General features: G+C 42.3%; 1 protein-coding gene across 7 annotated transcripts; it reads right to left on the minus strand.

Annotated features, from left to right (window-relative positions):
- Positions 1-1117: 1117 nt before the first annotated feature.
- On the minus strand, positions 1118-26696 carry tmem198b (transmembrane protein 198b). Of its 7 annotated transcripts, XM_039793770.1 has the most exons (6): positions 20019-20482; positions 19404-19580; positions 6150-6404; positions 5207-5788; positions 3807-4009; positions 1118-3273 (listed from the first exon to the last, which is right to left on the minus strand). In XM_039793770.1, the coding sequence occupies exons 3-6, from the start codon at positions 6304-6306 to the stop codon at positions 3121-3123; spliced, it is 1095 nt and encodes a 364-aa protein (XP_039649704.1). In that variant the 5' UTR covers positions 6307-6404; positions 19404-19580; positions 20019-20482; the 3' UTR covers positions 1118-3120. The 7 variants fall into 7 exon arrangements, with proteins under 7 accessions (XP_039649704.1, XP_039649701.1, XP_039649703.1 ...); XM_039793767.1 differs by lacking the exons at positions 19404-19580; positions 20019-20482 and adding an exon at positions 26329-26696; XM_039793769.1 differs by lacking the exons at positions 19404-19580; positions 20019-20482 and adding an exon at positions 24457-24578.
- Positions 26697-27491: the final 795 nt, after the last annotated feature.

Below are 27491 nucleotides of genomic sequence, written 5' to 3' on the forward strand. Positions count from 1 at the left end.
GAAAACGAAGAAGAAGGTAGGTCGCTGCAGTAGAATCAAAACAGATTCAGTTACAGTTAAAAAGTGACTTGATAAGATGGAGATTTTTTGCGATGTATTGGCAAAATATTCAAATCACAACATTGAAAACAGCCTTTTTGCATCCAAAAAAGGCTACAAAAAGGGTAAACGCATTTGAGACGGCCTCCGAAAATTGAATTCTCTGGTGCTGCATACACTCCCTGCTCTGCAATGGACCTTTTTCACAGCAGACATGTTGACTTGTCATAGTAGGAAAAGCACAGCTGAAACTGATAACCTTAACGATGGCTCAGTTCCATCAAGTGTCCCAGTAAGATATTTCAGTGAGTCAGCATGCACAATACCAGGACCTCTCCTAAGGGGAATGCAGCCATCAGTAATGGTTTAATACCAGGACCTCTCCTAAGTGGAATGCAGCCATCAGTAATGGTTTAATACCAGGACCTCTCCTAAGTGGAATGCAGCCATCAGTAATGCTTTTGAATACACCTGTGCTTTTCCTACTATGAAATGTCAACATGTCTGCCGTGAAAAAGGTCTATTTAAGTTAAATGTCACAGAAAACCTGATGTTTCACATCAACCGAGCAAATCCTCTGCTTCTGCATTTCCTTTCTTTTTTAAAACCACAAAAAGTGTGCAAATGGATCCAAACCGAAAATGCAGAAATACGTTTTTTAATTTCTTGCATTATGATTTCTCTTCTGGTTTCTTTTCTTACATAGCAGCTTTCGTCATGCTCCTCAAGGTCAGTCCCGGTTTTGTCCATTCAGGAGCGTTAAGGAGGATGAGCTGAACTGTATGCGTGTGTGTGTGTTTGTGCTTTGAAATAAAGGGACGCAGAAAGGACAGATAAAAAGGAGAAGATGGAGGAGGAGATTAAAAGGAGATGAAGCGAGCGATAGGAGGAAAGAGGTTGTGCGAGGTAGAAAAAAATATAGAAACAAGAGAGAAAGGAGACGAGGGTGCTGTTTTTAGGAGGGATAATCCCGTGTGACTTTCAAATATTATTTGCTAATGAAAGTAAAGTGGATTTCATGCTACAGCTGACTGACGTCTGCATGTCCTTGAGTTAAAAGATGACTCACACACATTGATCATATACAGGCCCATAGGAACACATGCTTTAATAATCATAGTCATAATTCAAATGTTTGTTTGTTTTAAAGCATGGAGTTACTGGCCTACAATGATGACATTGGACTCTCCTTTACAGAAGGGCTCGAGAAATAAATAAAGAAATCGGCATATAAATATCCCACTGGAAAAAAACACTTTTTCAATTAAATTAGATCCCAAAGAAAAGAAGAAGAAACAGGATTAAATGGTAATAATAACAAAAATAAGTTAGTAAGTGCTGTGTTTTATGTACAAATTTCACATCGATGCACATGAAAGGGTGGAGGGCGTTTGGTCGGAGCCAAAACGAAGCCACGCAGGGCTGATGGGGGACGGGACGGAGGGGAGAGATCATGCATTTCCGTTTCCCACGGATGAATAAAAACGTACCGTACATTTCCCCCCTCCCCCCACAAGGTAAAGACGCTATCAAAGTATTCACATTTTCACTGGTGACAGAGATGTTATGTTATCCCAAATAAAGAAAATCAATGCACACGATGGAAAGAGTTGTTGGTCTAAGTACAAGTTGTTATGGCCACTAGTCCACTTGTTTAATCCAGACACTCTGAGCCCTATTTACACTGGCATCTCAGCCTGGAGACACATTTTTAATATCCATACATAGTTATCCTTATAATTCTGATTCTGATTTTAGTTTACACAAATCTCACCATCCCGGAGAAGATCTTTAGCTCTGTCCCGCTTCTTTTGCACGTTTTAAAACTGGTCAGATTTTGATTGCTTTGCCCCATGAAACAGGAAGAATGTGCTGTTCTGCAACTGGAGCTAAAGAGTGAAAGATTTACACAATGGCAGAAACATATCTTTCTGCTATTCTTATGGATTAAAAATAGTACTTCTCTGCTCAACAGCGTATAAGGGATTGTGGTTCCCACTCAAAAATGCTCAAAACCTTTTGTATGTGTTGCGTGCGATATCTCAGATGAGGTGCCAGTGTAAACGTGACTATTCGCATATCCAGGCATCTGTGAAGACAACAAGCCAACTCAACTCCAACTAGATTTTTTACCCTGCTAGCTCCATGGCTACCCCCCTGAATAATTCCTCTGTGATCACATTTAATGCAAAAACAAGCCATCGATGGGAGATCTGCCAGTAACCCCCCTCCTGTCGCTGAATGGTACAGTCCACAGAGGGGCAAGGCACCTGTTTAAATCGATTCCCCCGGCCATCGGAGAGCAGTTTGACGCTTGAAGAAGTGTATCGTCCAGCACCAAGGGTGACGAAGGGTTCCCCCTTTATACATTAAAGACGTCTCATTTTTTGTGGTCCAGATGCCACAGAAAGCAAATAAAATGTCCCCGGTTTGCATTTAAGGATCCTTACGTCCCTTTATAGATGATCTTTGTTGGACTTTTAAGACGCCTACAGGCTGAGGAACTAGTTGATTCTGCACCGTCAGTTGAAAATCGGCGACAGCAGTAGAAACAGCGCGCTAAGGAGCGAAGGTGTATTTCAATTATTCATGATGCCCGTGTTTGAACCTGAGGCGGGTTTGCACTGAAACTGAGATCCCTGATCTGGTTTGACTTGAGGTGGTGACAAAAAGGTGGGGCCTGGCACATCGACCCTTAAGATTGTAGCTGCGGTGTGTGTTTTTTTTGTGAGTGCATGCATGCATTTGTGCATGTGAATCTACTGACAGACAGTGAAAAGAGGTCAACCAAACCTCTGCACCACGCTGACGGCTCCAGCTTTACAATTCAAAATGTAATCAGTAAAAGGGTTAAACATGTTTTGCATTGTGGGTAAATCCAGCCCTAAATATATTTTCATCCTCTGAGGGGTGTGGCTAAACCCAGATTATGTTTAAACCCAGAATCTTTGCATTGAAACCCAGTGGTGGTTGGTTCTAGCACAGACGTGAGGACACCCGGGTGGGGTAGTGATCAGAGTTATGCATCTCCCCGGTGTGTCCCGAGCGGTGTGTTCAGGCCTCTGGGAGACTGGGGAGTGCTTAGACATTTAGTGAAGGTCCTGCAGCTCCGGTGAGGGGCGTCGTGGAGCCGCGGTCGTAGCCAATATCCACCATGGTGTGCGGTCGGCCGACCAGCCGGCTCGGAACGGGCTGCACCTGCACCTGCCGGTCTCGGAAACTCTGGATGTAGCTCTGGATGGGGCAGAGAAAGACTTTGGTTTAAAGACTAAGGAAAGGCATTCATAGAAAAATTAACAATTTAAAAAAAAAACAAACTGCAAAGTAGAAAATTAAACAAATTAAATTGCAAGAACAAAAATAAAAAAGGGAGAAAACGTGATCTGTCATGCTTCCATCAAAATGTGTCCAACTATTTCATTGCATCTTTGGATCAAACACACAACGGAAGGATTATTAATAAAAACTCTTATGATTTGTGTTTGATTTTTTTTTTTAAGTTATGCAGCAACCGAGATATCAGACAGGTGCCTGAACTCACGGCACTGTTACTGCGAAAAAGTTATTTGTCTCATGGATGAGCATTTGTAAACTAATCAACTGATCTTTTGGCAAAAAACTGGTCGCACATCGCAGCAAACAGAAATGTTAACACAAATCACAAACCAAACCCCCATACAACAATACAGATACTGCAGGAAGCAGAAAAAAAAAACAAGCAGCAAATAGGAAAACGGATGACAGAAAAAGAGTCCCGGGTTCCTCACCGGCGAGAGGACGTCTGTGTCGTAGCGACGGATGGGGTTGGGCTTGCGGCGGTAGGCGGGCTCAGGGTGAAGTTGCTTGGCCTGGTTGCTATGGTGAGAGGAGGAGCCGTGCTGCTGCTTCTTCTTCTTCTTGTTGCGATAGCGATCGTCTCGCTGACGAATCCGCATCACCTGCATCCTCCTCTGCTGCCGGCTGATGATCACTGTGAAGGACAGAGGCAACGTCCATGAGGAGAAGCTAGACAGAAGTTAGCCAGCATATGCTTTTTAGTCAGTCCTTCCAGAAAAATTCGGAATTTTTTTGTGATTGTTGTGGGCAAAAATCCTTGATTATGCGGCACGTTTTCTTAAAAAATGCGATGTAAAATGCGTGATATTTATGCAATTTAATGCGATGAAATTGCGGGAACTTGCAAAAACTGCGGTTTGATGAAAAAGAGAAAACAAAGTGATTCACACACACCCTGCTTTTTTTTTTTTACTTTATTTAAAAAAATAGTTTACAGATATTCAATCATCGCAATACGTAAACAAGATACAAAAATATATACAAATAATATAATATTAAAGTAAAAATAACAGTAATAGTCTAAACAGAGGGAAATAAAAGACACAAAAGAGACCGACTTTCAAAAATCGTTAATATAGACAGCAGGAGCACTTAGACATCAAATATTAAGATAGGTTTCTTATTGGATACCAACTTAAGAGACTAAGAGTACATGTCAAATTCAACCTCCAACACCCTGCTTTTCGTATAATATATATGTCAATATGCTTTTCGATGAAGTTCATGTCGCGTAATTACGTCACTTCATAACGTTCCCATGGCAACAGGGGAAAATGGCTGCTCTTGTGTGAAGTAAACGCAACATTTTTCAACTTTCTGCGAAGATATATTATGTGACTTTTTTGCAACGAAAATGCGGGGATTATGAAATCATGCAAGCCCCGCATATTTTGCGCGGAAATCGGCAATTTATGCAGCGAAAGTGCGGCGTATTAGAAAAAATGCGGCCCCCGCATAAATATGCGGTATTTGGCTGATTATGCGTTGAATTATGCGATCACATAATCGCGTTTTTCTGGAGGGACTGTTTAGTAGTGTTAGTAGTTTCTGGATGGACTGTTTAGTAGTGTTAGTATTTTTTTGTGGCTTTTCTTTTTTATGTTTTTGGTACTTTTTTTTATATTTTGTGGTGTATGTTAAAAAAAAAAAAAGACCGGTAAAAATGATGCTTTGCTTGTTATTTTTTTATTGACCTGCCGACTTGGCCGGTGAGTCAGAAAGTGAAATTCGGACACTGTGCACACAGTTATTTGCGTTTAAATCAGTAAATGGAGACAAATCATAAATGACCAACATGCCCCACAAAAAAACAGCACACGTTTTTCCTCACCCTTGGTATGAGAGTATCCCTCAGCGGTCACCTTCCACTGGACCATGACGCCCAGCAGCGTGAGGGCAGGCCACACCCCGAGCACCACCCACGTCAGCCAGCACACCGGCTTGCCGGGTGCTGCTTTAATTCGCTCGTACATGTACAGCACCAGGGCGAAGAGCTCCACGAAGTAGTCCAGCGCCACAGTGATGACTGCAGCACCGAACATGGCTGTGGACAGCGTGGTGAAGAGGCGCTGCCACTGCAGGGTGAGCACAGCAAACAGCATGCCTAGGCCAAGCAGCACGCCCAGGGGCACCCAGACGGAGCGGGGCGGGCTGTCGGAAAGCTCCTCCATGCCCACCAGGGTGGCCACGGCCACCAGCAGGCCCAGCAGCAGGCCCACCATAAAGAGGCCCACACTGCGAACCAGCATGGTGACCAGGCCGCAGAGCGTGCCGATGCCCAGGCCGATGCCCATCGAGGCCTCCACGCTCAGCTGGGTGTCCAGAACGCGCTCCTTGTAGCAGAGCATAAAGATGACGACGGAGCCAAACATCAGGCCCGTCAGGAACATCACTGCTTTGAAGCAGCGATAGCCTGCAATAAGAGGAAGAAACCCATCGTTAACAGGGTTGTAATCAATCACATATAGGGCTGCAACTAACGGTTATTTTCTTTGTAATCTGTTGATTATTTTGATAAAATAAAATGTTGGAAAAGTCGATCAGTGTCCTCAAATGTCTCGTTCTGTCCACAACTCAAAAGATATTCAGTTTACTGTCACAGAGGAGAGAAGAAACTAGAACATATTCACATTTAACAAGCTGTAATAAGAAAAGTAACTCAAACTGATTAATTGAATATCAAAATAGTTGGTGATTAATGTAATAGTTGACAACTAGTCGATTGAATCAATTAACCTTTGCAGATCTAATCCCGTACTAGAACCAGGACTCACCGAAGAAGCAGTAAATGATGCCGAAGAGACAGCACATGGAGCAGACGACAGAGGGAACCACCTTGTAGCGGCCGCCAATGTCCTCGCAGCCATCCAGGCGCTCGGGGCTCAGCTCCTGGTCGGGCTGGGCCGGCAGCATCTCCACAGGGGTCGTCATGGTGAACGGGACGGAGAAGGGAGGAGGTGGAGAGGTGATCAGGTGGGAGGCGAGGGACAGGGGAGGCTACGGAGCGCCACACAGCCGCATGGTTTCACCTGTTGATAGAGAGTTAATATGGCCGTCACTTTCTGCAGACTACAGCACCAACAACTGCCTTAAACGTGTGTGGTAATATCAAGAAAAGAAAATCGTATGGTACAACATTGTAAGGTAATACATTTGGGGCATTCAAGAACACTCAAGAACACACAGTTCCAGACTTATTTGTCATACTTGCCAAATTCACATGATCCTTTTGATAATTTTAATAGATTCTCATGGATGCTCATAGGCAGACCTCTCTGGTGAACGTTCACTATGACTGATCATCTATTTCGAAATGTCTGCATGTTGATTTTCAGAAAAACTGAGCTCAATGGATGGTTAGAAGCCAATCGTGAAAAACTGGCTGTATAATTTGAACCATGCTTTGCAGTTTTATCAGGGCTATTGGATTTCAACCTAATGTGCTAAACCATGAAAAACCACCAGCAGGATCCAAAGGATCAACGAAGGTGCTAGCAACCAAACCCCCCCCCCCCTGCTACCCTGTTAATGAAGTGGCTTTCAAATCTGTAGATTTTGTGTCCACACATACACAACAGCACACGCAGTTTGGCATCCCTCGATGGCGGAAACCGCGGATAATAATAGCTCAGATAACAGCGGTGTTTGAGCAGGGCGGGCGAGGGCAATCAAAGCCTCTCGCTCTCGCTCTCCCTCTCCCTGTGTTTGATCAGAAGGCGTTTAAGGGGAACAAGAACTGCCGACTGTCAGGCCACACGGGCACAAAGCAAACACATTTCTCTAATGGTGCTTTTCTCAGCAGTTCAATCTTCCATCAATCATTCAGTCTCTTCTATGTACATGAAAATCTAAAAAAAGTGGAAGAATAATATAATAGAGTTGGATTCTTTATAGTCCTAAACCATTGTGGTCATTGTTTAGTGCACTGTATTACTATTACAATCACATTCCTTTTTCCTTCCCTGCAGCTTATTTCTTTATCTCATTTGTGTCCGTGCCACAACACAATCAAGTACAGTATCTTATGCCATCTACTGTATCTGTAGTTTCTAGCTACGTCAGCTAGGCATCTATCGAGTATGTTTCTTTCCCTGCAGCTTGTTTCTAAATTACATTACTATTAATTTTTTTATATCAGATTTACATCCATCTATCGTTTTTAAGCCAGATCAGCTTTGTTTCCTTCTATGCAGCCTTTCCTGACCTGCCACCTTAAATGTCCTTACACACTTTGTTTCTGTGTAACGATGTCTTACCCCTCAGCTCTCTCACATATAATCCTTTCCTTTTGTTTCCTCTCCTGCAGCCTTATCTGTATTCCAGTAATGTCCCTTGTAAACAGCACTTGGTAAATACATTTACCTCGACGTTCTCCTTTCCCTTCTTTGCTAAATTTCAGCTAGTCTTTCCCCTGGTTTCCTGCTGCCTTCATCATCAGATCTCTTTCCGTTTCCTTCCCGTCCTCCTAACTTTTCATCACTCTGTTTTAACCCTTCATACTAAGAACAAAGGGCTTTATGCTTAACTCAACTTTACACAGTATTATATATAGCAATGTAAATATACTACTATAAGAACATCCACAAATATACAGTGCCTTGCGAAAGTATTCGGCCCCTTTGAACTTTTCGACCTTTTGCCACATTTCAGGCCTCAAACATAAAGATATAAAACTGTAATTTTTTGTGAAGAATCAACAACAAGTGGGACACAATCATGAAGTGGAACGAAATTTATTGGATATTTCAAACCTTTTAAACAAATAAAAACTGAAATATTGGCGTGCAAAATTATTCAGCGCCCCTAAGTTAATACTTTGTAGCGCCACCTTTGTGCGATTACAGCCCAAATGTACCGCTGGGGTATGTCTCTATCAGTTTTGCACATCGAGAGACTGACATTTTTGCCCATTCCTCCTTGCAAAACAGCTCGAGCTCAGTGAGGTTGGATGGAGAGTGTTTGTGAACAGCAGTTTTCAGTTCTTTCCACAGATTCTCGATTGGATTCAGGTCTGGACTTTGACTTGGCCATTCTAACACCTGGATATGTTTATTTGTGAACCATTCCATTGTGGATTTTGCTTTATGTTTTGGATCATTGTCTTGTTGGAAGACAAATCTCCGTCCCAGTCTCAGGTCTTTTGCAGACTCCATCAGGTTTTCTTCCAGAATGGTCCTGTATTTGGCTCCATCCATCTTCCCATCAATTTTAACCATCTTCCCTGTCCCTGCTGAAGAAAAGCGGGGCCCAAACCATGATGCTGCCACCACCATGTTTGACAGTGGGGATGGTGTGTTCAGGGTGATGAGCTGTGTTGCTTTTACGCCAAACATAACGTTTTGCATTGTTGCCAAAAGTTCGATTTTGGTTTCATCTGACCACAGCACCTTCTTCCACATGTTTGGTGTGTCTCCCAGGTGGGCTTTTGGCAAACTTTAAAACGACACTTTTTATGGATATCTTTAAGAAATGGCTTTCTTCTTGCCACTCTTCCATAAAGCCCAGATTTGTGCAGTATACGACTGATTGTTGTCCTTATGGACAGAGTCTCCCGCCTCAGCTGTAGATCTCTGCAGTTCATCCAGAGTGATCATGGGCCTCTTGGCTGCATCTCTGATCAGTCTTCTCATTGTATGAGCTGAAAGTTTAGAGGGACGGCCGGGCTTCGTAGATTTGTAGTGGTCTGACACTCCTTCCATTTCAATATTATCGCTTGCACAGTGCTCCTTGGGATGTTTAAAGCTTGGGAAATCTTTTTGTATCCAAATCCGGCTTTAAACTTCTCCACAACAGTATCTCGGACCTGCCTGGTGTGTTCCTTGTTCTTCATGATGCTCTCTGCGCTTTACACGGACCTCTGAGACTATCACAGAGCAGGTGCATTTATACGGAGACTAGATTACACACAGCTGGATTCTATTTATCATTATTAGTCATTTAGGTCAACATTGGATCATTCAGAGATCCTGACTGAACTTCTGGAGAGAGTTTGCTGCACTGAAAGTAAAGGGGCTGAATAATTTTGCACGCCCACTTTTTCAGTTTTTTATTTGTTAAAAAAGTTTGAAATAGCCAATGAATTTCGTTCCACTTCATAATTGGGACCCACTTGTTGTTGATTCTTCACAAAAAATTACAGTTTTATATCTTTATGTTTGAGGCCTGAAATGTGGCAAAAGGTCGAAACGTTCAAGGGGGCCGAATACTTTCGCAAGGCACTGTATATAAACAAGAAACACTTTCTTCTCAGAAAGATGGGGATATACTATACAAAGGTTTTCTCATAAACCACAAATCCTCAAATTCCACAAACTTTCCAGGATCATGTGGAATATACTGAGATACTGAACCAAGCACAGAGCTAAAGGGACTATTGTTGGGTCAAAAAGTGCATATAACAACGTTAAATAAAACAAACTCTCTCTTTGTCTTTCAATCCTGTCCTCTTTCACTTCCTTCCCACGCCTCCTCCTCTCCTCCCCCTCTGGCTATTGTTATTCTCTCCATCTCGAGGTGAGTTCAGCTCTGATATTCATTTGCTCCCCTATACTTCTTCAACTTTCCTCTCTCCTCTTTTGTTTCCTTCTCCCTCACATCCTGCTTCCTTACTTTTCCTCCTTACCTTCTCCTTCCATTTCCTAATCATCTGCTTCTTGTTGCAAACCTGTCACTTGACTCGGATGCCACTCCTTCTCATCCTCCCCTTTTCTTTTTATTTTCTCGTCACTTTCATCACTCACTTTCCTTCATCGGTCGGTATCTAGTTATGTTTCTCCCTGAGGGTCGATTCATGAAGGGGTGGATGAGAATTCGTTAGTGTCGTGACGTATGGAGGTTGAAACTGGTCTGGCAAGTTTAACAATGCACAAGGAAAGCAGACAAAGTACTGTATTGAGCAAAGTTTATATATATATATATATATATATATATATATATATATATATAAAAAAAATATTACACAGTATATCTAGCTGCTCTGTATTTGACCTTTAAAGGGGTGATATAATGCAAAACTGATTTTACCTTGTCATAGTTGAATAATGACAGTTCAGTGGGTAAATAGGACATACATAGAACCTCAAAATCCCATTGACACCTCTTTCCTCTGCAAATCTCACAATTTGAAACTGCCTCTGAAAATGGGAAAATCTCAACGGAGACAATAGTTGACGTCAACTCGGTGACTGTACCTTACTTGGCTCTGGTCTCTACCTTTGTCACGCCCCAAAACTTACATAGCTACACACCCACTGGTCTGAGACCAGCTGGTGTTCTAAATGTCGCTCGCGCAGATCTGACACACTAGTGTAGCTGCGAGCTGTGCATTTCCTCGGGAATTACTTGAAGAAAGTTTGGAAGTTTTTCAAGGATATTGATAACAAACCACAGCCGTAAATGCAGTGTTCCAGGCTGTACAGGGAATGCTCACACTTTTCACATTTCATCGCGGAATGCCGGTCGTGGTGCTCCACGTAAGTGGTAGTTGTCGTTTCAGTTAGCCCAGAAAAGATGAGTGTGCGCTGGGTACAGAGCACCATGAGTTGCTGGTCGTGGAGCTCCGTCAGGTCAGCGTAGTTGGTGGTCTAGTTATCGGGTAACTGCGAGTGGGGCAGGCATGTTCCCTGATATACACTTACCCAGTAGCGGAGTGGGCTTTCCGACCGCTGGCAGCGGCTGCAGGGCAGCCACGTTTGGAAGTCAAAGACCGGGCGGTGTGTGTGTGTGTGTCTGTGTGTCCTGCGGGCAGCGGTGTGTCTGTGTGTGTGTGTGTAAGGAACAGTGTGAAATACCCTATATAATCATTCTATCACCCCTTTAACCTCTGAGCTCTCAGCAGTTTGTTATGGTACAAGTTACTCTAAAACCAAGTAACTAAAATGTTCCGTCTTGTTTGTGAGATCCGTGCACAAAAACAAATGTAAAAAGGAGAATTTGTGGTTTCAGGCGGAGTTTTGTGTACCATTTTCAACAGCCGGGAGCAGTAGTTTCCAGAAACAACTCGTGCTGCAATCAGAAGCGCAGAAGTCCTGAGCCAATGGATAAACAGCACATTTCTTCCTCCATCAACACTTTTCTTCTATCCTCCAACCATTTATATAAAGATATAAAGAGTTAAAAACCTGTGGACATACAGGCACGGAACAAACTATTTATATTACAAATTGTGTGAAACTATTCCCCCCCCGGCCCCCATAAAAACTGTCCTACAATACCACTCACATGCAAGTTGATGGCATTTCTGAGGATCCTAACTTGGTTCACACAGCAGGAAAGACTAAATGAAGGAAGAACAAACTAGTGCAAGCACATTCAACTGTACATAAGCTATTGTTTCAATGTGTGTTTGAGACAGAAGCATTTGGAAAAGAGCCACAACAGAAACGGTCCATATCTTTACAACAAACTCCGACACACTGGCAACACTCAAATACACACACAGACATATTCTTTCTACATTTTCATCCCCATTTTCATCCAGACATGTCATATTAATAATCATCTTTTGGTGGAGGATTAGCAGGTCGCTGCCGGGTGACCCCGTGTGTGTGTGGGGAAGATTTAAGCTGTTTTGTCCCGCAGATCAAAAACCTGTTTTTATGTTTGCAGACGGATCATCCTCTGAAAAAAAAAATGACTGAGAGGAAATAAACGACAGAGGAGCAACAACAACTCCATGGTTCTCCTCCTCGCGCCCTGCTTCCTGTCTGTTGCCGCGACGACGGAGGGATGCTGACAGGCCAGCCGGCAGTTGGCCCTGGTCCGAAGCCTGACCAATTAGAAAGCAGCTTAAACTCCCATAGCAACAGCATGAGAGCCAATCGGTGGCCCTGTCTGTTCCCTCTGAATGTGTTCATATTCGTCAGTGTGTGTGTGTGTGTGTGTGTGTGTTATAAAAGCCGGTTCTGCTCCTATAGAAACTCTCCTTTTAAATTATAAATGAAATATTCTAGTGTTAACGTCACATCAGCATGTTTTCAAAAACATTTTAAAGGACAAAATTAAAAGTCTGCTGGTTTTAACAATTATTTTCATAATCAATTCATTTATTTACTCTAAAAAGATCAGAGTATTTCTGAAAAATGCCAGAATGATGTCTTCAAATTGTTTACAAAAGGCAACAGCATGTGTTGATTGAAAATGACATCGGAGGGACGGATACGCCGGGAAGGGTAAAATAACCAAACCGAAAACATGACATAAACAAGTCAAACAAAATGACAAATTGAGTCCGATTTCAGAGACAGATTTCAGGATATACTGAGCACTCCTCTGCAGTGTCTGTCAGCCAAATTTAGTCGGAATGCAGCAGGTGCGAAGAATCTCCCCGTCTTCATGTCACAAAATGTTTTTGTAACCGTTTCGTTGCACAGTGAGCACGCAGATCAAGCCGCTGTGTTAAGGGACAACTAAAACCTCTCTTCCCTCATTGTCTCAACATCAACTCAACACAGCAAACAAACTCACACAAAGAAAATGCAGTTTAACATGGTTCAAACTGTTTGTGGATCAATCACTAAGAGCCAGACACACTGACACAGATGTGCAGCCATTTCCAGTGCTGACATCATCAGGCTGAACTCGCCGGTGGCGTCTGAGAAAGACAGGAAGACTTTCCATGAATAAAGAAAACGGTGTCTATTAATACACTGAGTACACAGACTGGCTGAGCACCACGTGCTGCATCAGGTCTGAACTACATGTTGAAGTACAATCAGCTCAAAAACATCCTAAATATACAGAGCTAAGGAGTTCAGTCATTGTGACATTTGTCTTTGTGAGACAAATTCAAGGTTGATGAGTCCAAGTGCTTGGAGGAAGTTCTGACATCTAAGACTTAAAGCTATAGTGCGTAGTTCCTGTCTCCCCCGTGAGGAATTCTAAGTAATGACGACAACACTGTCGGCGCGTCCACGTGATACAAGCCTTCCGTGACCCCCCCCTCCCCTACCTCCACGCAGTTGCTAGTAGCCAAGAAGGACACGAAGGATTCAAAAAACATGATGGACTCTTCAGAAGAGGTCATTATCTTCGCTTGAGTTTCTGCGCGGGAAAGTCACCGGATGCCACAATCTTCTGAACACAGTCAGACTGAGAAATCCAGAGAGAGTTGTGTGGAGCTGATAGTCTTAATTAGCTTTGTAGCAACTCACTTGGCAACAGCTTTCATTAATTTAAAAAAAGTTATGCACTTAAGCTTTAAGAGTCAGGTGTTAAACAATGATTGATTCATGAGCTATGTTGTGTCACAATCAAAAGAGCATCATTGTAAAAGTAGTAGTAAAGGCTCCCACTAAAGATGCTAATGCCAACAGAACAAAAGTGTTCTAATATTTGAAATTTGGCAGACAAAAATAGACTGTTGAAAGATGGAAATTGTCCGGTGACGTACCAGAACTTGATATCTTCTGTACTTAAATGTACTTAATGCTTCTGTGATCATGTTTAACAAGATTTTAAAGGATTTAATTTTCGCTGCATAACACTCATGCATTCATGCATGTTAATAAGCTCTGTCCCAGACAGAGAGAGAGAGTCTGCAGGGGTAAACTGTGTAGGGATTATGGTCATAGTCGATTAATCGGTCGATTGTTTTCTCGATTAATTGATTGGTCTATAAAATGGTTTCGTCCACAACTCAAAGATATTCAGTTGACTGTCACAGAGGAGAGAAGAAATTAGAAAATATTAACATTTAACAAGCTGGAATCAGAGTCAAGTCTTGCATTGTTTTCATAAAGATTATTTAAAAACAGTTAGCGATTAATTCAATGGTTGACAACTAATTGATTAATCTTCGCAGTTTGAAAATTGTGAGCCATTTAGTAACACTATCAGTTTGACTTCACTCTTTATTCAGTTTCACCCCGTTAGAAGAATAGAACTTAAATTCTCTGTTGATGTCATTTTTTGAGTCACATTCACAGGTCTGTCTCTTGATCATTTTGCCAACACGCTCAGTGTTTTCTTCCTGTGAAAATGTACTAATGTCTATTTCCTCATAGTGTGCAGAGATCTTTGTAGGACTCATAACCCTGTGACTCATCAAATCTGTTCATGATGCATTTATTTAAAAACATGTTTGTTCCAAATTCTCTTCTCTTTCTGCCCGAGAAATAAAAAACAGAGAAAACATATTCACTATTAAGACAACACACATGCTGCATTTTATCAATAACTAAACAAGTCCTTTATTCCTACCCTCTAATATTACCTACCCACAGGAGTACTTTGCATCCTCATATCCAGATTAAACCAGAGAATGGTCACGTTTTTAATACGTTCCCAATGTGAAACTATGGCAGTTTGGTTAGGTTTAGGCACAAAAACTACTTACACTTTGTCACAGTTTTTTCACATGCTGTGAAGTTTGAGGTAAGACTACACAACTTATCAAGACTAATACTTCAGCGGTGTGGCACCAGCTGTGTTAATCCACTCAGACTCGCAGTCAGAGGCTCAGACGCTGGGCCATGCTCTCCGACTGAACTCAGCTGTTGTTCATTTTCAGCCAATAAGAAGGCAGAAACTCCTGTGACCTCATCAAGCGGCGTCTGGCCAACCTTATGTTCAGCTTGTCTGTATTAATCTGGTGTATCAAAGCACTGCACAGTCCCTATTTTCTCGTCATTTTTCTTCCAACTGGATGATTAAGACCAAAATGTTTGATGTTTCCAAAAGACTGTGGGTACAAACGATCACATTTAACAGCATAAAGAGCCGTGTTCACTGTAGACGCAATAACTTTGGGTTTTGGACTGTTGGTCACACAAAACACGACATTTGAAGGCGTCACCCTGGGGTTCACCTTTTAGTATTTCTTGACATTTCTCAAGTAAAACATTAATAAAAAAAAATAACAGATTTAATTATTGATAATTGATAATTAACATTTAGTTGCAACTTGATTGATATTTAAGATTTTGTTGCAACTTGTTTTAGGCTTGGTATTTTAGTTGAGGATTTCCATTTTTGAGCAGGAAGTATTGAACATTTTACTTGAACTACATTTATCTACTTTACAGATGAAGACTTTCCATCCAACTCTTTCCTTCCTTCTTTGCTTCTGTCTTTTCTTTTACATCATCTGAAAACATCATTATCCAATAGAAAAACTAAACTCTTGCCTCCTGCATCATCATTACTTTACCTTTTAAATGTTTGTCTGCTCAAACGTGCGTTTTCCCTGGACTAGATTTTGAGATAGTGTCAGTGCTACTTTCTCTGAAGCGTTCAACTCCTCTGGGCTTTTTTTTTTTTTTTTTTTTGCTGCAGTATGGATGTTGTTACTTTGCTCTAGCACTTTGTTGAGCATTTCCCAAAAGTCAAGAATTTTTTGTGTGGTGAGGTTTGAAATGAAAAGGCTCTGTTAAATGAATGTCAAGCACAAAATGACCAAAAACACTTCCCACTATGAATATGGAGGAATAGGTTACTGAAAAACAACAACTCTGCAGAGTTAAAAAAGAACTTTACATAAGGCCATCTTAACAATGCAACACGTGTCTCAAGCTTCGATGTGTCACGCAACAGATTTCTCCAACATGAAAAGGACAACAACCAACAACGTCAACGCCAAAGCTCGATGGCGGTGAGTAACAGCGGGACGAGTAGCGATGTGACTCAACTAACCAACCAGCATGACTGTTCCTGGACCTGCTGCGGTGACGATCTAGTTGTGCCAAAAAAGTGGATCCATTCAGAACAAATCCATCAGGAAAACAGCCACACGAATGTGTGAGAGTGACGCCTGTGCACGTTCGCTTATGTGCAGCCAGGAGAAGCATCTTCCAAAAGGTACAAAGAGGAAGAGTGACAAAAAAAGGTTTGGCTATCAGGTGAAGAGTTTTTGTGATTTTCACATCAGCTAAAGAAGCAAAGCAGGAAGCAAAGATGGATGGAAATAGGGAAGGGCAGCAGGAAGGAGGGAAAAAACTAGGCAACAAAATAAAACGTCAAAGTAGGAAAGACAAAAGGAAAAGTAGTGGAGGTAAAGCACAAAATCTCCACAATGGAACTACTAAAGCAAAGCACTTCAGTATTAAGTTCAAACTAAATGTACTGTAAGGCCTCTGAAAGTCATTAAAAATAAACCTGCATCTAAATATGATAAACTGAAAACGCATAATTCACACTACCCCTTTAACCTTAAACATTTAAGTATTTAACTAAATGCCTTCAAAGATTTTGAGTTCAGAAACATTCAGTCATATTTTACACCCCGAAAGACGGTTCTTACTCCTAAACCCCCCGAGAGAACACTGATATTGGATCTATGTAAGACAGCAGCTGAGCTCATAAGCTCCCTTGGCAGAGACAAACATTTAGTGATGAAATTAGGCTTTGTTTTTATCTGATGTGGGTTTAAAGCAGGTGGGCAAAAACTCTGCACATCAGCAGAAGTGGCGAGAGCGTTGAGAGGAAGACAAAGCTGGAAAGGGAGAGGTGAAGTGATAGAGAAGGGAGAGAAGGAGAGGAAAGAAGAAAAGGAACAAACGCCAGTGGCCTTCCCACCATGTTGTGTTACGTAACTGCATCATAATGCATTACTCACTGCACTTCAACGGCTTTACAAATCTCTTTGCATGGGCAACGATTCCCATGATTCAAATCAAGGAAAAATGCAATGGTCCCCGTGTTTACAGACATTTCTGCGTATGTGAGAAAAAAAAAAAAATCATAAAACCATATTGTTCCTTTAGAGTTCCTTTCTTCTGACTTCTGATCTATGGCTTCAAGAATATTTTTTAAGCTGATGTAGTGTTGCAACTGACAACTATTTTGTTTCTCAATCAATTGTTGAATGTTACAAAAAAGCTTTTCAATGTCCCTCGAGAAACTATTTGACTTTATTCACAATAATTGAGTCCTGAATATTAGCAGCTTATTTAGTCTAACACAGGAAAATTGTTTAAACATTTAGACGCGTTAAAGTTTTGGTTATCAATATCACTACAAAACCAATGTCCTGTATATTAATCACCGTTATTGTCTAACCCAGACAAAACTCTTCAAAAGATGTTATAAAAATTAAAGTCCATTTGACTTGAATCCGTCAGTACAACAGACAGCTCATATCACAGGTGCTGAAATGACCCGTCAATTAGTCAATTAGCTGATTGACAACTCATTTAGTTAAATTTAGTTCTTAACTGTGAGGATTTGCTACTTTTCTTCATCTTATGTGATAATAAACATAATATCTGGGGGTTTTGGACATTTGAAGATGTCACGCTTTGACATTCATCACCATTTATCTGCATATTAATTGATAATATAAATTGCAAAGTTGCAGTCTTAAATTGTTTGAGAAAAATAGAAAATATCCAACTTTATTCACAATAACTGAGCATATTGTTATATCTTTACTGAGCACAGAAAGTTAGGATATCGTTATGCAATAAATGATGCTGTAAAACAAGCAAAAACTTTCTTGGAATCATTCATTTCAACAACTGAATTTTATAAAATAATAAAATATGACCCTATCATCAAGATACAATCCCACTGAAAGCTGTTAATCCATAATATTGAATGAGTCAGCCCGACATTTAGACCACTACTGCATCATAAAGACTCAGTGACAAGAGTACAACCTGATCTGAAGTCATGATGTCCAATAAGTGAAATCTTCTCCTCTCTCCATCACTGACCGGAGAAATCTGCCGGTCGGACCGAGGCTGCCACATGTCCTCATCCAAAAAACCTCTCTTCCCTCTCCACGCTGTCTGGATGCCGACAGGGGAATGAGAAAATGAGCAGGAGCGTGAGATGCACCCAGAGCTCTCTCTGTCTCTCAGTGTTGTTCACGAGCCATCCAAGGTAACAGACTGGTGGCCGAGTCTGCCAAAAACAGGCGTGTTCACGACCCGCTCAGAGCCAGCTGCCAGCGTTCTGCCGCTCGCAGCGGAAGACTGCGTGTGTCACCGGCTCACATGTCAGCTCCTGGGAAGAGAGAGGTTGTCGCCAATCGTCCTGCCGATAACCTGGCGCGTCAACCGCCCATCCCTCTGCACATGTCGATCGATACTGCAGTGGGAAACGTGACAGGGGAGGATGTGGCCGGTGGTAGCAGGATCACTGCATCTGTGTTTTTGTGGGGTGTGTGTGTGTGGGTGTGTGTGTGTGTGTGTGAGCGTCATCACGTGTCTCAGTCACAGAAACACGGAGGCAGGTCAGATGGGTTAGGACATGCCAGAGCAGCTCCAGCAACAGCAGCATGACGATGCTGAAGATGGAGACATGACAGAGGAGTTCTGCTTTCCAGGGAATGATGGAAAATTCCCAAAAGAAAAATTTTAACTTAACTTCAGTTTGTGTAGGTTTTAGGTTGGCGTTTAATGCGGGAAATGATTTTCAAACTAGATTTTCAATAAATACACATCTATATATACACACTACAGTCAGTGTACATGCTGACTTTTGTAAAGTATTTTGGAGAATTTTAAGAATTCTGGAGAAACCCCCCCCCCACCCACCAACAGTGAATGATGTTGAAAGCCCAAACGCTTGTGTCGGTCAATCTGGATCAAACAATATTCTGTCTGCTGCACAATAAAAAAAAGATTTGAACCCATTTTGCTTAGTTCCAGCTAATTTTCCTAATTAAAAAAAGGTGCATTTCCATGAAAGTTTGGAGTTTTTAAGTAAAATCACTTACATTTTAGGAATGAGTATGTTGTTAAAGGAATAATTTGACATTTGGGGAAAAATGTCCACTTTGATTTCTTTATTAAAACTTCAGAAATCATTAATGAAGACAATTCCTAATTGCACGGGATCTTTGGAACGCAGCAGGAGATTCCTTATATGAATACAAATCTTTTCAATTTAGCTTAAAACGTTTTCCGTTCACCGAGAGATTTGACATCTTCCTTCAAATCTACACGTTGGGCCAAAATCTAGAGCCTTAAAAGTGGGGGAACTACCATAACTTGATTGGAAGAAGGCGACTCACACGTCTTTTTAACAGAACAACATTACGTGACTTGTGCAGATGAATGTTATTTGCAGCGGTCGACAGCTCTCACCCACAAACAGCCGCACGACTCCAGGAGATCAGGCACGACCGCCGGCGCCAAGAGGCTGAGGCGTTCTCACACCTCCTCAGATGCTCTCTGAGCAGGTTGCATAAGGCTACTGTTCCAGTTAGAAAAACCATGTGTGGCTGCTGCCATTTTCCTCCGATTGGACCGAATGTGGAGAATCTGGTGATGGGGAAGCAGTGAGAAGAGGAGGAGAGACACTGAGGTCTTTGTCCGTGTTAGATTCTGTTTTCACTGCTGAAAGGGCAGCATCCAACACTATTTTAGTCAATTAAATGTCAAAAAAAAAGTCCAAAACCCCAAACTATTCAGTGTACAGCAAATCCTCATATCTGAGAAGCTAGAAGCAAAGGGTTTGGCCTTTTTGCTTGATAAACGTCCATTGATTTATATACAGTATATATATATACACTGTATTTATAATGATAAGATCTACATTTGGCTTCATTTAGTTGAAAAGTAGACAGTTTTCTACATGTGTAGTTAACAGGTGGAACATACTGTATAATTAGGTCTTAGCAGTTAAAGTGAGTCTCAGATATGTAAAAAGACATCATAAACTCAGCATTCTCAACTCAACTTTTCATGCAAACAACGTACCTTTATCCAGCAAGGCCCTGCCAATTTGCAAGTTCAAATTCCTGACTGGGATTTATATTTCAGACTTTAGCAAACCTCCCTCCAGAACAAAAAGACATTCTACAAATAGTTTGACTTAACCAGGATCAGGAATAAAACCCGTTTCACAGCTGATCACTTGACATTAGTCTCAGCTAGCATTGTTAATCCTTGTATCCGTTTGGTCTGTTCACCGGCGCAGACATAAAGCTAACGAAGTTCGACCGAATGTTGTGCGTCTGGAGGTGAGGTCGGGGTTAACAGCAGGCCTTTTCCAATCCCTCAGGACTGTCCCAACTCTCTCTGATCATTCCCCTGCAGGTTCCTCTCAGGTGTCATCAGACCTACAGCAGCATGTTGGAACACATGCTTACATAACTGCCAGCCTCCTACAATAAAGGCTTCTCTATTTCACAGCGTCTCAATCCTGCTGCTCAGTATGACTGAGCAGCCTCCAACCAGCTCACTGTTTCCCCTTGTCGCCCCGAGGGAGAGGCTCAGGAATACCAATGAGGTTTGTTCCCGTGGAGGAGAAACTCACTGCATGGTCAGAGCTTCGACGGATCAACACAGAGGGAAGAAAAACAGCTGCTGGGGGAAAATTTTTAAAAAATCACCTCAGCATTTCTTTCTTCTGAGGTGGGATGTCAGAAAAACTGTGAGGTTTTACACCAGAGGTTGAAGAAAGAATGACGATGCTTGTGAACGTGAACGTGACTGCTGTTTATTTTTAACAGAAGGGACAACCCAGTGATATCAGGTCTTCGTGATTAAACTGTGTCGAGCAGCATCCTATTTAACTTCTGATTGTTCCCTTCCCATGAGCAGACACAACCTCAGAGATTAATTTGGGCCAATTTAAAGCCTCGGTCAGTTGGAGGATGGGACACATTTCTCCCTTTCCATCTGTCGCAGCCTCATTCTGTAATTTCAGTGGACAAAACAGACCTTTTTTTTTTTACCCCAACAGGACATTGATCTGAAAAAAATTCAACTACAGTATGTACGTACAACAACAGCTTATTTCTTGCAGCTGAGACAGAAAGCGGTTACATTAAACTCCACAAAAAAGGAAAAGAGCAACATCAATTAGTCGATTAAAAGAAAAGGAATCGGCAACTATTTTGATAATCGATTAACTGTAAACTGAAATCATTTTTTAAGCGAAAATGTCAAACATTTGATGGTTCAAGGCTGTCAAATGTGACAATTGCTTCTTTTTCTCAAAACTCAAACTGAACATCTTTGCTAGTCAGACAGAACAAGACGTTTAAAGACGTCGGCAGATTAACCGAATAATCGTTAGTTGCAGCCTGAATTTCAATTGCTCCACATTTGCAGCCTTGCTGGGCTATTAAATGATTAATCCACAATAAAAGATTGAGGGGAAAATCACAAGAAGTTAAGAGTCCTCAAAGAGACTTCATATCTCCTCATGTTTGTCTGGGTGGTTCAGTAAGTAATGGGACACTTTGTTTAATTGACAGGTGTCTCTTCCTATGGTGAAGCTACAACATCACCTGTAACCTTCACGATGCTTGAGATACACTTTTGGGTGATGAATACCTTTCAGGTTCTCAGCTCCGTCAGTTTGAGTTAAGCAGCCGGTGAAAGGAAATGAAAACGAGTCGTATCACACCGAGAGATCAACAAAACCAGAGAACCAGCAAGAACACCAAAACACACTTGAAGAGAGGAAACCACCGACAACCAACCTATCATCCCAACAGCAACCTTAAACCCATCCATCATCATCATCATCATCATCAGGACTGTATTCATATTAAGTGTCAGAACCAAACATTTGTCCTGATGTCTGGCTCATAAGAAAACCAAATGAAGCTGATCAAAGTCTGCAATAACCCGTACTGTAGACACGTGCAGGGATAACCCATGATCCTCTCTGCTCTCCCTTACATGCCACCTCTAATAACAGCGCGACCCGTCTGATCACCCAGCGGGAGGGTCGAACCCAATTATTTCTGGCTTCAACACTTCAGCGACAGAGAACAATGAACCGAGCAGAGGTCTGTGCACTTCAATTTCTATTTTTGCAAAGAAGCTACCTACAGATAAAAGGCACAGCTGTCCACATCCTCTAGTGGCAAGGGCTCAATGAGAATCAAGTAATCTAGAGCTGCAAAGATTAATTAGTTGTCAACTAATTAATTAAGGGCCATTTTTTTTTAAATATTAAAATTATTTAAGTTTTTTTTTTATGAAGAAAAAAAGTAACAATTCTCTGATTTCAGCTTGTTAAATATGAATCTGTTCTAGTCTCTTCTCTCCTCTGTGACAGTAAACTGAATATCTTTGAGTTGTGGACAAAACAAGACATTTGAGGACGTCCTCTTGGGCTTTTTGGGAAACACCGGTCGACACTTTTCACCATTTTCATCAATTGCGAAAATAATCAACAGATTAATCGACGATGTAAATAAGCGCTACAATAATCCTGAAGCAGGAATGAGCAACAGTTTCCAGAAGAGTCTTCTGGGTCTGCCTCTCTGCACCTGTCGGCTCCCACAACAAGCTCGGATACTTTGAACATCAGGCCTTCAGCAGCCTGCAGCTCTCAGCTCACTGCTTCAGACTGTACACTAATTAGCTCACGTTGGTGCACCTATCGTAACTGCTGGGCCGTGAACGCCTCGTAGGAAACTCTGACATGCTTCCTGCGGATTCTCAGACACGGAAGAAAAAAAAAGCAACATGAGAATATAAAACCTGTGTGGGTTTTTACAGTTGAAGCCTTTCATTAACGTCATCCCATTTCATCCCGTCTTGTTTTGTCCCCAACTCAAAGATATTCAGTTTACTGTCACAGAGGAGAGAAGACACTAGAACATATTCACATCTAACAAGCGGGAATCAGAGAAGTTTTTATTTTGTTTTCATAAAAAAAATGACTCAAACCGATTAATCGATTATCAAAATAGTTGCAGATTAATTAAATAGTTGACAACTGATCCATTAATCTTTGCAGCTCTAATGTGAAGGTGGAGGGATGTGGGAACTTGTCTGCAGGTTCCTGCACATAAATGCAACTAAATGAGATCAAACTATTAACTAAATCGGTTTTTGTTTTTTAATAAGCCAACTGTCAAACTGTAAAGCCACAGCAGGTAGAAAACTTTACTGCTCACCTACTCAGTGTTACAAGGATGACTTATACAACCAATTGTCTGATATGCATGATAATATGATAATAATTTTATGGATATCTTTAAGGAATAATTTAAGCATGTAAAGCAGCAATGTAAAAACTTAGCACCCATTTATGTCTTTGCTTTATTCTGTATTACTCTAATGCTTTAACATCCTTCTTGTTGCGAATGGATCTTGACACACATTTGAATGCAACCAATCCCATAAGAGGCAGAAGCTGAATCAGGACTCGGGGCACGTTCAGACCAACAAAAGCGATCGCCGTATGATTGTGGTGGGGTGGAAATGTCACGTAAAAGGCCCATTTGTGGGACGTCCTGTTGTGTAATTTAAGCCTCGATTGTAGCACAAATAGACTTTATATTTCACAGTTACCGTTTTCCGTCAGATCGTTTATAAATCTAGACATTTCTGACCGCACTTGAAGGCAGCTTCATTTCACGGAGAAAGAAAAGAGACGGAGGGACAGAAGAAACAGTCAGCTGTTCCACAAACTCCCGGGCAGTTCTGAGCTTGTGTTTGGTGTTTTAAAAACTTGTCTCGTGGCAGAGACAGAGGCAGTGATGTTTCCTGTTTCCTGTAAGGGACCCTCACACCGCCTCAAAACACTCTGACAAGTCTGAGCGCCGGTCACATGACTGGCCACCGCAGCGGGACGTCGGGTTGCGTTTCTCTCTACCCCAGGCTCAGACAGACAGGAGGCAGAGAGGAGAGGAGACGAGGTGAGGGAGGAAGAGAGCAGCACCATGCTGGAGGTTTTCACCCACTAGCGGATCCGAAGCAACGTGTTGTGGCATTTACATTCCTCCGACGGGCTGCAGAGCTTGAGCCGTGCCGCCTGACTGCGCTGATAAGCCCGCGCAACACACACACACACACACACACACACACACACACACACACACACACACACACACACACACACACACACACACACACACACACACACACACACACACACACACACACACACACACACACACACACACACACACAGCTGAAGGTCTGCCGGGTTTGGATCAGCTCGGAGCGTCTGAACATCCTCTCACTGTTTCATACCAACTTCAGTCTGTTACATGAAATACCGTCTTTAACTTCTGTTTGCTTCAGTTAGCAATGTCCTACATTTCCCAGAATGCCTTTCAATGATCTCCAGGGAGCATTAATCGAGTTAACTTGCACTGGGTTAGATAAAAGGTACAAGAGTAAGAGTTGTACAGTTAAGAGTAAGATTATTTAATAAAAATTCAACCTGGCTTGTAGCGGCAATACATTCTGGTCCATTTCCTGCTCCTGTCGGTCTCCTTGGCTGCTTCTCAAGTCAATTATTTAATATCTCCTCGATTGAACAGGAAGTTGTTCTGGCCCTCCGTCGTGAAGGCCGTCTCAAAGCTCTTATTCCTGCCCCCGAGGAGTGAGGAGCGAGGACAGAGGAGGGATCTCTGAGGCGCTAGGAGCGAGGCGCGAGGATGGAGAAGGGATCTACGAACGAGGAGACACGAGAGCAGCCTTCCTGGAAGCCGTGCAGCTGAAAGCCGTTGCTAACTCCGCCTATACGGCCGGCAAATTCACGTGACGCTTCAGAGGAAAGGCTGCTCATCCCTCTTAAAAAACTATTCCTCTTTTCCTCTCTACTCACACGATTTCCTCGCGTCCCTCCCATGCTTCCTCCGTGGGACGGACTAAGACGTGAGGAGGGGAAGCAAGTGAGGGAAACGTGGACGCATTATAAGGACCTTGGACGTACCCCTTGTCTGATGCTTTCTTCCCTGTATGGTTGTTGTTTTACGTAAAAAATATCAGTTCCAGAAAGAAGTGGTGTTTGAAAGACAGGAGTATTTAAAAGACAGTGAGGGTTCAAATGAAAAGACACAACTGCGCAGCATTATGGGAAATCCAGTGTTATTGGAGTTTGACCTATAGGGACTAAAAGGTGCAGGATATCTCTGTGTAGCTTCGATTTTTACCATTATTTTTGTAATCTATCCCCCGACGTTATGCTGTACTTAAGTCACAGTTTGATTTTGTTGCATTTGAGTATAAATAGAAAAAGGGTAAACCTTTATGGTTTCTGATGTAATGTGAACTCGGAAACAGTCCATTTATGCAGCTGTGTATACCGCACCAGAGATGTGGACATCATCAACCTTTAACCAGGTAATTCAACTAAATATGAAAACCAAAAGTAGACTAAATGAATTTAGAAATGCAGCATTCATCACCAGCAGTGGGTTTTGTTTGAGTCATGATGTACACACACACACACACACACACACAACACACAACACACACACAGAGGCGGAGAGATTACGTGTGCAACCTGAGAGTCAGTAACCACATCATCCTCCATCCTCTCTCTGTCATCACTGTACAATGAATAAAGCTAAAAATCTAACTCGCTGTGCGAGGGAGGACCCCTGGGTGTCTCCCCCAAAGCTACTCACACATGTCCAGGGAGAACCAAAAATGTAAAAGACATCTCAAAAAGCATCACACTCCAAGTTCATCCAGGGCCTTTTGGAGTTATCTAAGATATTCATTTTACAGTGATAGCCATAAAACAGAGGAAAGAGGTAAACCCTCATATGAATGTTTGGCACTCTGTTGTCGGTTAATCGCTCGTCATCAGTCCTAATTCAAGGTTGGAGCAAACTATCACCCACCACACACACACACACACACACACACACAACACACACACACACACACACACACACACACACACACACACACACACACACCATCAGGGACCTATGGGAGATCTCAAACTCCAGGCATACGGATAAACACAACTCTCTCTCTGTAAAACGGATCATCTATTGAGCCATGCATCCGTCTGCTGTAATGAGAAGTAATCGACTCTGACAGGATGATCGACCGTGATGCGGCCATCCGGGTCAGACATCACCGACCTAACAATCCAACACACAGAGCAGCTGACCTCAATTCATCCGCATTCAACACACTACTGTCCCTCCTCTTCTGCTCAATCTCCATCCAAACTACCGGGTTCATGATGTTTGACAGCAGGTGTGTGTGTGTGTGTGTGTGTGTGTGTGTGTGTGTGTGTGTGTGTCTCTGAGACAAAAGAGACGCACCGTGCGCGTTAAAATCCTTCACTCACCATCATCCCCGCCAGGTTGACGCGCCTCGTCCGCGTTCACATCACAGCAAAAGGAGCCTGATCCTGAGCCTGAAACACCGAGCATTTTTGACGTTTTATGGCCCCGACTTGGGTGTATTCCCTTCGGTGTGGAGGACCGTCTATGCAGGGCGGTGGATCCCCGAGCTGACTAGTCCGCCATGGAGGGGAAAACGCACATAAACCAGGCTGAAAATGAGCAATAGCCCGGGTTACATGCCAAATAAAAAGCAGAACTGTGTGCAAATTTGAAAAAAAGTGTCGATCCATCCAGGCTGAGGTCTGGACGGATGGATGGATGGATGGAGGATTGAGCCTCCCACATTAACGTCGGGTGAAGAAGGTGGCCTCCGCTGCAAAAAATGACGAGTCCTGACTCGTCAACGCCTGCAGCACATCGACTGATTGTGTTGGAAGAACGATGCCGAATTGTTCGAACGTTGTTTGTATCATATGATGTTTGTGAAAATATGCAAATAAATTTGGGGAACAAAAGATTGTGTTGGAAGAAATAATAAAAGTCAGGAAATTCTGCAGCGGCTCCTTGAGGCTGAGATTATAAATATATCCCAAAATATCAACACAAAATACTTGTAGTTTATTCTTTTTATTGCTATATGTGGAATGAAACTAAGTTATGTGTTTATTTATTCGTTTTCACTCAATGTATGAGCATATTTATGATTCCTCTCCCTCTCTTTGTCTTTTTTCTTCTTTAAATGGCTGAGAGGACGCGCATGGACTCCACGGTTTTTGCTACTTTGTAACGCAATGGAAAAGAAGCCACTGAACTTCTGAAATCTTTTGCAGTACGTCCTCACGCACAGGGAGGCGAGATGATCGGCGTCAAGCAGCACCGGAAGTAAGCGTTGTTTGACTTTCAAAATAATGACAGCCCGACAAGCCAGACCCACATCTAATTACATTTGCTGCCGCCAGGGTGCGTCTAGATTTCTAGGCTGTAATAATGACACATTTGGGGGAAAAAGGTGCAGTTTTGCATTTGCATTGTTGAGACTTTGTCATGTCTAATTATGCAGTATTTAGGGCTGTACTGCAACACTATGTCATGTCTTTTAAAGTTCCAGGTGATCCACCATATCTGGCATTTCACTGAACACCAAATCTGGGGAGAAAAACTCATA

The sequence above is a fragment of the Perca fluviatilis genome, chromosome 24 (assembly GCF_010015445.1).
Source record: "Perca fluviatilis chromosome 24, GENO_Pfluv_1.0, whole genome shotgun sequence".
NCBI lineage: Eukaryota > Metazoa > Chordata > Actinopteri > Perciformes > Percidae > Perca > Perca fluviatilis.

Coding starts and splice junctions, on each gene's coding strand:
- tmem198b (XM_039793767.1), bottom strand. CDS start 6,306: ATGACGACCCCTGTGGAGATGCTGCCGGCCCAGCCCGACCAGGAGCTG. Junction 4,010..5,206: donor GGGATACTCTCATACCAAGG/GTGAGGAAAAAC, acceptor TGTCCTTCACAG/TGATCATCAGCCGGCAGCAG. Junction 3,274..3,806: donor ACACAGACGTCCTCTCGCCG/GTGAGGAACCCG, acceptor TGCCCCATCCAG/AGCTACATCCAGAGTTTCCG.